Raw genomic sequence first — 13,594 nt, forward strand, 5'->3', positions numbered from 1 at the left:
GTATTCTTAAGTAGACAGAGTGCTTATTTATTTTAACCTCCTATTTATGCACTTTATTGTAGAGAGGTGTTAATTCCTTTTAGGTGAATTTGCTAAATGTTCAAGTGCTATTTGACTCCTATTTACAGGCATATTTCTCCTTCCTATTTGTTGTTGCTGCTATTCAGTTCAGCAACCATTTAAATCTAACAACAATCATTGGTGTATTTTGTTTTTTCATACAAATATTTTAATGAAAAAATACAGAACTATGAATTAGGTAACTGTCTCAAGGCTGTGCTAGCAAATGATTAATTAGTAAACAAAGTTTCACAAACTGAGGGGAAAACATTTTATTTATTTTGGTGCATCAAATATTTTAAAAATAAAAGCTAAGTATTCCATGTCATCATGCACTCAACTTACTGAGGGTGTTTCATCAGTCACACAAAGTAACATGTTAATACAGATAGTTTAATCAGAGTCAATCATATGATAACCTGCTCTAATCTCACCTGCAGGAATGTGAAACACACAATATTCTAAGGAAATGCTGATAAATAAGACACCATTACCCTCTGTTTTTAAGATAATGTAATTTGACAAGAAAAGAAATGGAGGAGGGTAAAGGAACACAAATATGGTATTTTTATACCAAGCATCAGAAAATCCTCTAGACTAGCAAACTCTGAAAGATACCCTGCTTTTCAAGTCTCTCTCAAAATGGCAAAAATCAAAGCCAATTCAAAAGTATTTAGTGTATGGAAACAACCCATTTTGTTATAGTAACCACTTCTCTCTAAGACTCCCTAATCGGTCATGCAGAGAATGAACAATAAAGCTCTTTTGATTCCATGTATGTTGCTTGCACTTTTGGAATAGTCAATTCACTTTCTAGTCTTTTTACTTTTGTGTAATAGGAAAAGAGTTCTGGTCCATTAACTCGCCCACTCTCTCCTGGAGGAAGTTAACCAACTCAGCTAACACAAAAACATGCGTTTCATCCAGGTCTTGTATGATGAACTTCTTCCCCAGTGCATTTGACTCATCCAAATACAGCAGGAACTGCTTCATGGCTGGGTCACTGTAGAGACAAACATGCACCAGAATCCATATTATTGTCATATGACAATACAGCAACACAGCAGTAAGTAAAACAACTCTGGAATAATGGAATGTGAAAACTACTTCCTGAGCAGCATCCTCATTTTCAAGAGTTCTTTATTGCTTAAGAATAACTTTTAGGAAAGCGTTTCTAAGATGATGGATGTAGGCAACAGTGACCCTTTTGGAGTACTTTACAAATTAAATTGTGACCGGCTAAAAGGGCTCAAGAGGAAGAAAATTGATTGCCTGACTTGCAGAGAATACTTGATTATATTGGTATTATAAAAATATGTTTTTCAGTAAAACATGAACAATGAGTTTAAGGTTCATTTGTCTTTTCTGAACACTTATAATTTAACATCCTCAGTTTACAGATTCTTGTTCTCGCCTGATTTAGCTATAAATAGTATAGACAAAGCCAAGGCCCTTTGCTTTCAGTTTTGATTTTGTTTAAAATTTCCTGGGAATTTTGGTGTTTATTACAAAAATTAAAAACATGGATGAAAATCAGCACAAAAAAATTACTTCACAGTTGTCCAAGTAAATATCAGGTTAATATTGGGCAATGGGAGGACAGAAAAAAAGCAAAAAATAGAGAAAAGTTAGAGTATTGAAAGTAAAAGCAATTTAATGCTGTGGTTTATTTCATGCACTGTACATATTCATGTGCATGCGTGTACGTGTGTCTTGCACTACACTGTCTTTAACAGATAGCCTTGCATTTACACTTAGACCAATTCATTATTAGCATAAACATTTACCCAACGTATTGGATTTTCTTAACAATCCATTTTTTTCATATACTTGAGTGGTCCAAAATTTGGATGAAAATGGGTAAAAACTGTATAATAGCCTTTGTAAAACCTGAGAATTTTTCTATAAAAACTGAAAATGAAGGGCCCTAAGTACAGTATAGCATGAAGTAGTATTGAACCTGAAGCACAAAATGGAGTTTAAGAGTTTCTCAGTAAATCCTTAATTATCCAATATTTTATATTTGACAAAACTTTGTGGGGTTTTTTTGGTAGTGTTTTAAAGTTAATTTTTCAATACCTTATCTAGGCACCTTACCTAGCTCCTCTGGGGCTCTCAGGTTTTATTTAAATGCAATTAGTTAATGGTCAGTGATAAAAAATATTTATTGAGCTGAGGTGTAGGTAATATCATAAGAAGGGCAATCTTTACAATAACCACATTACAAAGTGACTAGATAATTTAAAATGAGACTTTTAATAAGTGCTTTGTTCCACTGATATATTTAGCAGTTTCGACTTGACAGCAATATATAAATATATCAATGGAACACAGCACTTATTTAATAATATATATACATTTTTACACAAGTCAGGAAAAGCATGTTCTTCAGTGAAATTTATGCATTTTTAAACTAATCTGGATTCTGGCAACTGGAATGTGCTGGTGCAGCACTCAATGCTGGAAAAGTAGATGTCAGAACTAAGGGGCTCAGAATCTTTTAATAGAAACCATTATTTATATTAGAAATTATATTATCGGACAGAAAGGAGGAAATAAGATTTAGCAAGGTCTGCAATTGATATTAGTACCAGTTACCATATTTCCAGACCTTCTACGGGGGAAAACAAAACAACCCACACATTTGGGTGAACTGCGTACCACAAAATTAATGTAAACTTTTTACACGATGTAGAAATCCTTTTAGATATTGGCCTCAAACACATAGAAGCATGACTTGAGTGAGGAAAGAAGTTTGCAAGATACAGAATAATTTTGAAGCCAGAAAAGTGAAAAAGCCTCCAAGTTAATGCTCATCTAAAAAGGTTACACTAATTTGCATTGGCATGTCTGGAAAGAAATTTAAGATTATATAAAATAGAAGGTGGAAAAATTGAACACCCTAAGTGCTTCTTTATAAATTATTTATCATTCCTCCATAACCAGTTGTCTCCTTTTGAACTTCATCCAATGGCAGGTTACCGATCCAAACTGCTAGTGCCAGATAATTATTAGCATTTGCTTGCTTGCTGTTTAGTGATCTGTTGAAAATGAGTTAGTAGTCTCAGGCCAGATCCCATGGGACAGATGTCCACATCATCACAAAACCATCACAGTTGGCATTAATTGGAGCCCTTCTGGCAGTTAATACATGAAGACTTAACTATATTCTAATCCTTGATGTGGTCCCTCCGGAACAGGGCTTAGCATGCACATTAAAAGGATGGGGAAGCTTGCAACTGCAGTGCCTTGCCAAATTTTCCTTTGATCTGTTTATAGATACAAAATTCAAACATTTTTTGTTGTTTTTAACTGATCACTTCAGTTTCTAGTGCTGTCCATCTGGCACCATTCACAAGTTCTAAAAATTAATTTGAAAAAATATTAAGGAAGTAGATTCCCTTACAACAGTTCTATGACTTCTGCTAGCACAGAATTCCATGCATACTCCCTGAGCTGGCCGTGAGCAGCAAGACAGCAACTGGCAAAGCTTTTCCAGCTAGCTTTGTGGAAACAGTGGATGGGCACTGGTTAGCAGCACAGTAAATACTGTAAGTCAGGGGTTCTCACACTTCATTGCACTGTGACCCCCTTCTGACAACAAAAATTACTTCACGACCCCAGGAGGGGGGGACCGAAGCCTGAGCCTCACAGCTCTGGGCAGGGGGGCCAAAGCTGAAGCTCAAGCAACCTGCAACCTGAACCCTGCCACCCAGGGCTGAAACCCTTGGGCTTTGGCTCTGGCCCTGGGGCTTGGGCTTCAGCCCTGGGTCCCAGCAAGTCTAAGCCAACCCTGCCGACACCATTCAAAACGGGCTGTGACCCACTTTGGGGTCCTGACCCACAGTTTGAGAACCGCTGCTGTAAGTTCAAGTCCTTGTTGGACTTAAAAATATTTATAAGAGCAGCTAAGTGATGGGATCTTCATACCTATCACACCTGAGGTGCTGGGAGTCTGGCAAATGAATGCATACAGGAGTGGAAAGCAGACAAGTCCCACTAGCAACTGCTATGCTACTCTCATGCTTCTTCCACATTAATATTAGGCAGGGCTGTTAGCATGGAACTAATGTGTGAATAGTCAAGCAAATGCTAGAAATGTCTATATAAAAGGCAAACATTTTTAAATGTTTTGCTCCCATTTGTCTGAAACTCTTTAACTTCTTGTCATGGCCTGTTAGCTGAAGATAAACCTGTTGGCATAGTTTACCATAATAGCTCAAGAGGATTTAATTACATGGTCACTAGCCTCAATTTTCTCTGACTTTTCTATTTTATTAGTCTTCACTAAAACTATAACAAACTCTTTGCCTGATTTGCTTGAAAGCAGAAATAACTATATTATAGGGATCAGCACTACATGTAGGTTGAAAGACCCTTCCCTCGCTGTATCTCCCACACATCTTTCCTCTGTCCCACCTTTTCACCTTCTCCTGCTGATCAGATTTTTACTCCTAAGGAAAACAATTCTTTCAGAGAATAGAGTTTAAGTACATAATACCACAAATACTCTTATGAAAAAGCAAGGTCAGTTTGAAATACTACTGGAAAGAGTTAAAAGGAGAGAATGTAGCAAGTGTTGGAATAATTCCATGAAGCAGCTTGAAGATGTTTGTTAACACAGTGCAGTATGCTACTTGGTATTTTACAGTATAACTATGGCTCACTGCTTTCTAATATTGGGTTACCATATGTAATTTAACAAAATATTAACAGTTTTTGGTTGTCTTGGTTACTTAAGGCCAAGTTCTCTCAAAGGTAACACTCCCATTCACTTCAATGGGTGCAGAATCAGGCCCTTAGGGACAAATCCTCAGAAGCATTGTGAACACTTTACACCTTATCACTGTGAACTCTGGCCACAAAAAAAAATAGCCCAGGGAGGATCACCCTGGCACTGTCCTGGCAGTGGTCTAGAACTATTATACTACAGACCACAGTGTGGATACAGTGTATACCAAAAGGATTTTTTCCTGCTGGCGTAGGATCACTACCTCCCCTACCAACAACACTTTTCTGTCAGCTTCGCTGCATCTACACTTAAGGTTTTCTCAGCATAGCTACGTCTCTAGAGTTGTGGATATGCTGGTATAAGTTTTAAGTATAACATAACACACAGTAGAAGGCATGTATAGAGTACAACCAAGATCATGGCCATGAAGTGGATGTCACAAACCCTGACTTGTGTTATCTACATTTTGGGGATAATTGAGGGTCTGGCCCTTATTTAGAATTTAATGGCAATGGTTTAGATTATGTGGCATACATTTACCGTATAGAAAGCGATAATTTACAGACTAAGTACAATTCACTTTTCTAGATTATAAACTGCAAACAGTTGCATACTGCCTTAAGCAGAATTTGTGCAGGACTTCTATTCAGTGGGAGAGAAGGGGGAGAAAAGATGAAAGGAGCGAGGGTTCTACATGTTCTGTAAAGTGTCTAGGATGTTTTAGGCACTAAACAAATAAGAAATGTGTTCAGTTGAAATTCAGTTTAACTACTAACCATTCTATAAGAACACCCTTCAGGACATTCACCATCTTCTCAACACACTTAGAAAGTCCAGATGTGGCAGATAATGAAAACAGATCTTGCTTTGGGTTATGCTTGTAACCAGAGACTGAAAAGAGGGGGAAAAAATAATATAACAGATTTTTCATTGATCAAAATGGCCATTTAAATTTGGCCCTGTATACTTTTAAGTCACTGTAAAATTAGTGAAATGACATGAAAATATAAACAAAAACCTACATACATTAATAAACCCTAGCTTGCATATTAATCTTAGTCTTAGAGAAGATAGTTACATTTTTAATACAATATATATTTTTCAATAATACCACAAATGAGGAGGAGGCTGTTTCATACATTACAGTAATGGAACAAATGTAGTAGTTACTAATACAGAATCTTCTATCTTATAAAGAATTACAGAGTTTATTTCAATGAGTCATACAAAGAATATAAATAGTGATTTTGAATATCCTAAGTAGTGCTTCTGGGTTTTTTGGGGTTAATTTAATTTCAGGGTTTATTTTTAGCAGTTTAAGTTTTACATAAATCCCCCCCTCCTTTCTTTTAGTATGTAATGTACATTATATCTATTACCCATCACAGCAGCATGTACTGCCAGGAGCAATCTCTCTGTAGTGTTTGCTAGTGCCCTGTAATGCAGTACCCCTGACAACAGCAGGACAACACTGAAGCGCATCAGGGACCCACCCGTGCGCACCAGCAGGGTCTGCAGGCACCAGTGAGCGTCCAGCAGGTGAGTGGCTGTAGGACTCGCCCCCCATTATTGCTCCCCGCAGACAAGCCCCTGGCGACCAGGTGACCAGTCTGGTGATACCGGGGCGGAGCCCGTCACCCGTTGTGCAGCGGGCGGGTCTGTCGGTTGCAGCCCCAGGGCAGCGGCCCGGCTCAGGGGGGGCAGGGCCGAGATGACGCGGGGGGGGGGAGCAGGTGAGGTCGATGGGGCTGCGCACGGCGCGGCAGTGGGGGAGGGGGCTGAGGGCAGCACCGCAGCGGAGGTGAGTGTCGCCCGCTCCCATTCGCTCGCCCCCCCGCCACCGACCTGCGGTTTCCCTGACGACGGAGCAACGGGCGCCGAGCCCGACAGCCGCGCGGGTTCTAAGGAGAGACCCGAACAGCCACAACGCCAAAGCAGCCGTGCGCATGCGCAGCCGGCACGGCTCTCTTCCTGCCCCGCCCCTGGCGCTAAACGGGGATTGGGTGAGGCTCGTCTTGCGTGTTGACGACACACGGGTACGTCGTTGACAGGTGTCGGGAGCCGGGAGAGAGGCGGCGGCGGCCTGGGAGCGCGGCAGGTAACGGGGGCGGGGGGTGAGCGAGCGAGCGAGCGAGCCCGGGGGGCGGGGCTGTTGGCCCAGCCACGTGTGGGGAGCGGCTCTGGCAGCCCCTGAGCTGGGGGCGCTGCGGGGCTCTGGGCTGCGGGGCAGGGTCGTGCCGAGGTGCAGTGAGACAGGCCTGAGCAGAACGTGAAGACTGAGGAGCAACTAGAAAAAAAGACTAAATAAAACAAACAGCAAACAAAAATGTGCCGTGCAAGAGCAGCGGGAAGCCTGCCGGGCTGTCCGTGGGGCCGCTGGGTGGTCCCGGTGCCGAGGGAGCACGCAGGGAAGACAAGGCTGTTGTGGAGAAGCGAAATGAAGTTTTTGCAGTGGGCTCCCGGGGGGCGATCTTGGCAAGTACAGGCCGGTAAGCCTGACTTCAGTACCAGGCGAATTGGTTGGAATAAGAACAGAATTATTTGACACATAGAAGAACATAAGATGTTGGGAGTCAACATGGCTTTGGGAAAAGGGACTCATGCCTCACCAGTTTATTAGCATTCTTTAAGGGTATCAGCGGGCATGTGGACAAGGGTGATGTACAGTCGATGTAGCGTAACTGGACTTTCAGAAAACCTTTGACAAGGTACCTTACCAAAGGCTCTTAAGCAAAGTAAGCAGTCGTGGGATTAGGGTAGGCCCTGGTTAAAAAGATAGGAACCAAATGATACGAATAAATAGTTTTCACAATAGAGAGAGAGAGGTAAATAGCGTTCTCCCCCACCCCCAAAGTTGTTTTAAGCTCAACCTTTTAACCAAAGGCTTCGCAGATTGCCTTGTACGGAGAAAGAGTGTCTCCGTTCAAGGCAATGTTCACTAGACGTTGGAGTTAAATAGCACTCAATGAAGGCAACAGAAATAACCAGTCTTAAGCACCTTCGCTAAAAATAATTTCCCTTCTGAGTTGCTCAGCTTTCACTCCATTGACTCTTGTCTGCTGCTTTGCTAGTTTTCTGGCCATTGTGGAGTCTCCCTGAAGAAGGAGTGGGGATAAAGCATAAATAAAAATAATATTTTAGATTTCATTAACATGTTTTAAAGAAGTTTTTAAAAAGGCATAAGATTGATTTCCCCCCCCCCCCTTTTGCATGTCATCTTTAAAGTGTCTGGTTGTTCCCCCTGTGTTGTTGTGACATCTGGATGTTTCATAGCTATAAAATTGTCTGAGACTAATGCTTCTTCCTCCCTGCAGCCCAAGAGCATGATCCCAGAGATTCTGGGATTCTTCTGACTTCAGTGGAAAACTGTTAGGACCTCAAATAACTTAGGCAAAGGGAGTGTTGTCTTATCATAATATCATGTTTGTCCTAAATTCCAACAGTCGACAGCCCTAAACCTTGTAGTGAAAACAGGCAGAATGCTAACTACACTTTTGGGTTGGAGACAGATCTGTTCTCCTGTCTAGAGTAACAACTTGTTCTGCTTGAAGAAGAGTTCTGTGGCGCTCAAAAGCTTCTCTCTCTCACCCACAGAAGTTCATTAATTTACAGATATTGCCTCACCTACCTTGTTTTTCTTGTTCTTCTGAGCTCTAACGCAGTATTGCCCCTCAGGGGACTGATACAAGGCCCACTGAAGACAAAGGAATGACATGGACTTTGGCCTTGTGTTTTCAAATGAAATTTCTGATCATTGCGGGGAACTGCAGTGTTTTCTGTTACAGATTAGTGTGCTTATTGCAATTACAGACTATGATCAAATGGTATTATAAAAATCTTTCTGAAAGGAGGATCAGACCATAAACTTGATCGTGTCTCCAGAGACACAATGAAAAGGCAATACCTTTCATAATGCAGTGCATCTTTTTCTTAACCTCTTAATCCTTAATGACCACTCAAGTAGTATGTTCTACCTATGGTCATAAAGAATCCATGAATGAAGAGTTTATAGATACTACTGTTGATTAGTTTGGATGTTTTTAAAAATAAAAATAGAAAACAAAAATTCCCCAAAGGGACCAGTTGTGGTGCCATTGGGATATTTCACTGTGTGTTGTCTATTTTGTTGAGGCAGCTGTGGAATAAACATTGGCCCAAAATTGACAGTTTAACTCTGTAAATGGAGTTATCTTCCGGAGTCCAAGGACATATTTATTTTCCTAACAATTCTGTACTTCATCTGTTCTATATTAAATAAGTGGTAATCACTTTCCATAAACAAATCCATGTACAACATGATGGGAAGGGCCATGTATTCTCAGATTGTGAGGTTTGTTAGACCTGCAGCTTCTTTGTTAAATGAAGAGACAGAACTTATCTCTTAAAAAGAAAATAGTCACATCCCTGTATTGCAAAATTAGACCTTGATCCTGCAAGTACTTGCATGTGAGAAGTCCCATTGAACTAGTTACTCATGTGCATGAATATTTTTATGATAAGTGCTTTAAGGACTGATCTTGCTCCAATTGCAGTTGGTGGGGAAAACTTCCATTAACTTCAGTGGGAGTAGAATAAAGTCCTTTGAGACGGATCTTTAAGGATACTGAGCCACTGGAATTCCCATTAAAGATGATTTGCAAAGGATTTTTTTTAAAAGGGGGGGGTTACATCTCTCCCTGCCCCCCCCTCTGGTTTTGAGTGGTTAGGGTTTTGGTTTTTCTTGCTTGTTACATTTTCTAAGGTAAGGGCTAGGCTTTCCTGGTTTTAGCTCTGTCAGATGCTGCTGTGTCCAGTTCTGGTGCCCACAATTCAAGAAGGATGTTGATAAATTGGAGAAGGTTCAGAAAAGAGCAAGGAGAATGATTGATTTAAAGGATTGTAAAACATGCTGTTTAACGATAGACACTAGGAGCTCAATCTATTTAGTTTATCAATTGGAAGATTAAGGGATGACTTGATCACAGTCTATAAGTACCTACATGGGGAACAAATATTTCTATGGCCTATATTATACAGGAAGTCAGACTAGATGCCACAGTGGTTCTTTCTGGCCTTAGAATCTATGAATCTGGTATTTTGCACTGTCACACTTTGAAGCTTTAACACCTGCCCTTTCAATCAACAAATGTCCTTCTTCTAAAATGTTATTTAGCCATTGAAGTTAAAGAGGTGTTTAAAAGTTACCAAATAAACCAAATCCAAAAGGTTAAACAATGAAACCAAAAATCCTTTCTCCTCCTCTCATTTTGCTCAGTTTTCATTCTCTTGAGTCTTGTGAAATCCTTTCACTAGTTCTCCAGTCAGTGTAGGCCTTGTCTACACTGTTTCAGGCGATTGCATACTCTGGTGTTGGCGATTTTGAGAACTGTAGTTTAGACAGCGTGCCAGCTGCCAACCGTCTTTTCAGCACCTTGTCAGAGGCGACTTGGAGGAGGGCATGCATAAGCAAAGTGCCTTCACTCTGTCCCTTTCCCCATTAATTTAGGCTTATTTTGTGCAGGATTAGATATCCCAGTGCTGAGAAATAGCCTGCTGGCTGCTGCCGTTATCTATGCTACGGTTTAACTAAGTTGATATTAGTAATGCTAGGAAATTTTTCTAAAGCCTCCTTAGCATGGACAGGACTATAGAGTTTTTCTGGGAACAGAAGACCCAAGCTTCATTGGAGGAGCTGAAGGGAAGGAACCAAGTGTCACAGGTCCAATTGAGTGTCCCCCTCCTGGGGAGGGGGACACTCAACTACTGTTGTACTACTATACTACTATCCGTCTCAAAGGACTTTATTCTACTCCCACTGAAGATAATGGAAGTTTTCCCCACCAACTGCAATTGGAGCAAGATCATTCCTTAAAGCACTGATCATAAAAATATTCATGCTCATGAGTAACTAGTTCAATGGGACTTCTCACATGCAAGTACTTGCAGGATCAAGGTCTAATTTTGCAATACAGGGATGTGACTATTTTCTTTTTAAGAGATAATTTCTGTCTCTTCATTTAACAAAGAAGCTGCAGGTCTAACAAACCTCACAATCTGAGAATACATGGCCCTTCCCATCATGTTGTACATGGATTTGTTTATGGAAAGTGATTACCACTTATTTATTATAGAACAGATGAAGTACAGAATTGTTAGGAAAATAAATATGTCCTTGGACTCCGGAAGATAACTCCATTTACAGAGTTAAACTGTCAATTTTGGGCCAATGTTTATTCCACAGCTGCCTCAAAAAAATAGACCACACACAGTGAAATATCCCAATGGCACCACAACTGGTCCCTTTGGGGAATTTTTGTTTTCTATTTTTATTTTTAAAAACATCCAAACTAATCAACAGTAGTATCACTCAACTGTTGTGAGGTTACCTAGCTGCTAGATCCTCAAGTATTTTAAGCCTTTGGAGTCTGAATAGAGCCCAGGCACACACTTGAGGTGCAGAGCTTATATGTAGGATCCCCTCCTGAGAGCTGTGACCACAAGGCCCCCTGTGCAGCCCCTAGAACCAGTTCAGTCCTCCTGTAGTTTAAACACACCCTCTCCCAGATCTCCACCTGAAGGTGTGAACCTTCTGGTTTACCTCTTCAAGGACCATGTAATAAGATGTGGCACACAACACGTACAGACTTTGCACAGGACTCACAGTTCTACTTGTTAATAGCATGAGAAATACACAGATCTTTTAAAAAATAATAAACCCTACATGTAATTCCCTGCCTCAGTTTCTTCACCACTCCAGAGTATTCTTTGGGCTTAGGTCAGAGTCCGTTGGGGCTATCTAGAGTCTTTCTGTTCCAGTGCATGATTTATATTCTGAAACTTTAGGCCTTCTCTCTCCATCATGCCTTCTCTGACCTTGGTTGGTCCATCCCCTTCCCCTCACAACTTCCTATGTTTATACAAGTCTTGACCTGGTGAGACATTTATAACCTGCTTTTGTCATGTCTCTTTGTCCTGCTTCAGGAACTTCCATTCTCCAGCCCCGTGCTGAGGGAAGTTGGAGAGAACTCATTTCCCAATTTGGAAACCCTCCTTAGCATAACTATTGTGTGGTCAGAGTATAATTGTTAAGATTGACAACTCTCCGTTGTTGCTGGTATGGGGAAGATGTGACAGGGTCTTGCCAGCAGTGGTGAAATCCCTATAGAGATATAACAATTTTCATAGCAACAACTCCATATTATTAGAATTAGTAAATTGTACAAATAAGACTCCCCAAATCATCACACGGAGCAACTGCTCCTTTTTCTTGGAAGGAGTGGAACAGTATTAATCAGAAACTAACAAATACTAAAAAAAGGGCACAAGCCCATTTTTATTTTTTTCCCTTTGGAGATCACTTTAAATTAACTGGGAGTTCCAAGTTGTCAACATCCCTCAAGATCAGGCCCATAAAGACTTTTCTTATGGGAGCGCTGTCAATGTGTGCATGCATTAGTTTGTCATTCTGAGTTAGTAAGAACTGTGGTCATATGGTGACTTAATTTGACATTTGTTTATTTAAAAGGCATTTTTATATTCCCAATATAATTAGTTAACTGTTGAACACATGTCTGATAGTACTCATTTGTTTTTTAAATGCATTTTAAGAAATTAATGTCTTCATTAATGCAGCTTATATAAGTATATGAACACAAACATCCAATGAAACAGTCAGCCTGTGGAACTCAGCCAGAGGATGTTGTGAAGGCCAAAATATAACAGGGTTCAAAAAAGAATTAGATACATTCATGGAGGGTAGGTCCCCTCCATCAGTGGCTATTAGCCAGGATGGGCAGGGGTGGTATCCCTAGCCTCTGTGTGCCAGAAATTGGGAATGGGTGACAGGGTATGGATCACTTGATAATTACCTGTTCTGTTCATTTGGGGCACCTGGCATTGGCCACTGTTGGAAGACAGCGTACTGGGCTAGACGGACTTTTGGTCTGACCCAGTATGGTTGTTCTTATCTTATGTGCTTTCCTATAATAAAATAATAATTCTGTGTTTGTCCCTAGGTACACTACGGTAACTATTATAATTTTTGTTTTGTTTATATTTTACGATAACCTACCATATCCGGATTATCAATAATCCTAGGTTTGGAATCTACCTTTAGTATTCTTATGGAATCCATCACTACATTGGAAGAAACGTATTCCAAATATTCTGGAAAGACTCTGAACATCTATTAGGATTTGCCATAAAGTGCTCAGTATTAGTTTATATATATCAATTATATATATTGATTATTGCTGTGATCAAAAGTAGGAGTGGTTTTCCATTGTCTGATAATGGATTGCCGGATCTTCCCATGTATTGACTCCATTGGGTCTCTTGTCTTATGGGATCCATTTGAACCCTTTTGATTACCAATATTCAAACTGTAATGCACACAGAACAATCACACTTGTGTAAAAAATGCCACATATATCTATATAAAATATGAATGGCAACACATCTCTTCTGGATTCCCATCACTTCCTTGTGAAACTGGATAGGAACATACTATGTAGGAACCTGTACACAATTTTTTATATTTTTATAATATTTTGTTTATTTTTATAGTATGTACTATATACATACTATGTAGGAATCTGTAATGGAAAGTAAGAATGAAGTCATTCAGCCTTCAACTCATCAGTTCAAACTTCTGAACCTCAACTACTTGCCTTCCATCATCTTGTTTGAGAACTGCAACCTTAACTCTGTCTTCTGGTTTTCCAATGTTTATGAGTGTATTTGTTTGTTTAATTCTAATATTATAAGACACGTGCTGGGCAGTCAGTGAAATAAGGTAGTAACTTTAAGAGTTTTTAATAAAGT

At 40.1% G+C, this 13,594-nt stretch overlaps 2 protein-coding genes across 4 annotated transcripts in view; one reads left to right on the forward strand and one right to left on the reverse strand.

Annotated features, from left to right (window-relative positions):
* Positions 1–206: 206 nt before the first annotated feature.
* GTF2H5 (general transcription factor IIH subunit 5) lies at positions 207–6,791 on the reverse strand. 2 transcript variants are annotated; one of them, XM_039531774.1, is made up of 3 exons: positions 6,638–6,791; positions 5,569–5,683; positions 207–1,063 (listed from the first exon to the last, which is right to left on the reverse strand). In XM_039531774.1, exons 1-3 carry the CDS (start codon positions 6,738–6,740, stop codon positions 883–885), a joined length of 399 nt encoding a protein of 132 aa, XP_039387708.1. In that variant the 5' UTR covers positions 6,741–6,791; the 3' UTR covers positions 207–882. The 2 variants fall into 2 exon arrangements, with proteins under 2 accessions (XP_039387708.1, XP_039387709.1); XM_039531775.1 differs by lacking the exon at positions 6,638–6,791 and adding an exon at positions 6,286–6,466.
* SERAC1 (serine active site containing 1) overlaps positions 6,764–13,594 on the forward strand; it is a 58,470-nt gene continuing 51,639 nt past the window's right edge. The window contains exon 1 of one of the 2 annotated variants that reach the window (XM_039531772.1): positions 6,764–6,890. The gene's annotated coding sequence lies outside the window, so the exon portion shown is untranslated. Of the gene's footprint in view, positions 6,891–7,135; positions 7,282–13,594 lie in introns of those variants that run through there. The other variant, XM_039531773.1, reaches the window with a different exon arrangement.

The sequence above is a fragment of the Mauremys reevesii genome, linkage group 3 (assembly GCF_016161935.1).
Source record: "Mauremys reevesii isolate NIE-2019 linkage group 3, ASM1616193v1, whole genome shotgun sequence".
Lineage (NCBI taxonomy): Eukaryota > Metazoa > Chordata > Testudines > Geoemydidae > Mauremys > Mauremys reevesii.

Coding starts and splice junctions, on each gene's coding strand:
- GTF2H5 (XM_039531774.1), bottom strand. CDS start 6,740: ATGCGCACGGCTGCTTTGGCGTTGTGGCTGTTCGGGTCTCTCCTTAGA. Junction 5,684..6,637: donor CGTCGTCAGGGAAACCGCAG/GTCGGTGGCGGG, acceptor CCCTCTTTTCAG/TCTCTGGTTACAAGCATAAC. Junction 1,064..5,568: donor AAGGGTGTTCTTATAGAATG/GTTAGTAGTTAA, acceptor TTGTCTCTACAG/TGACCCAGCCATGAAGCAGT.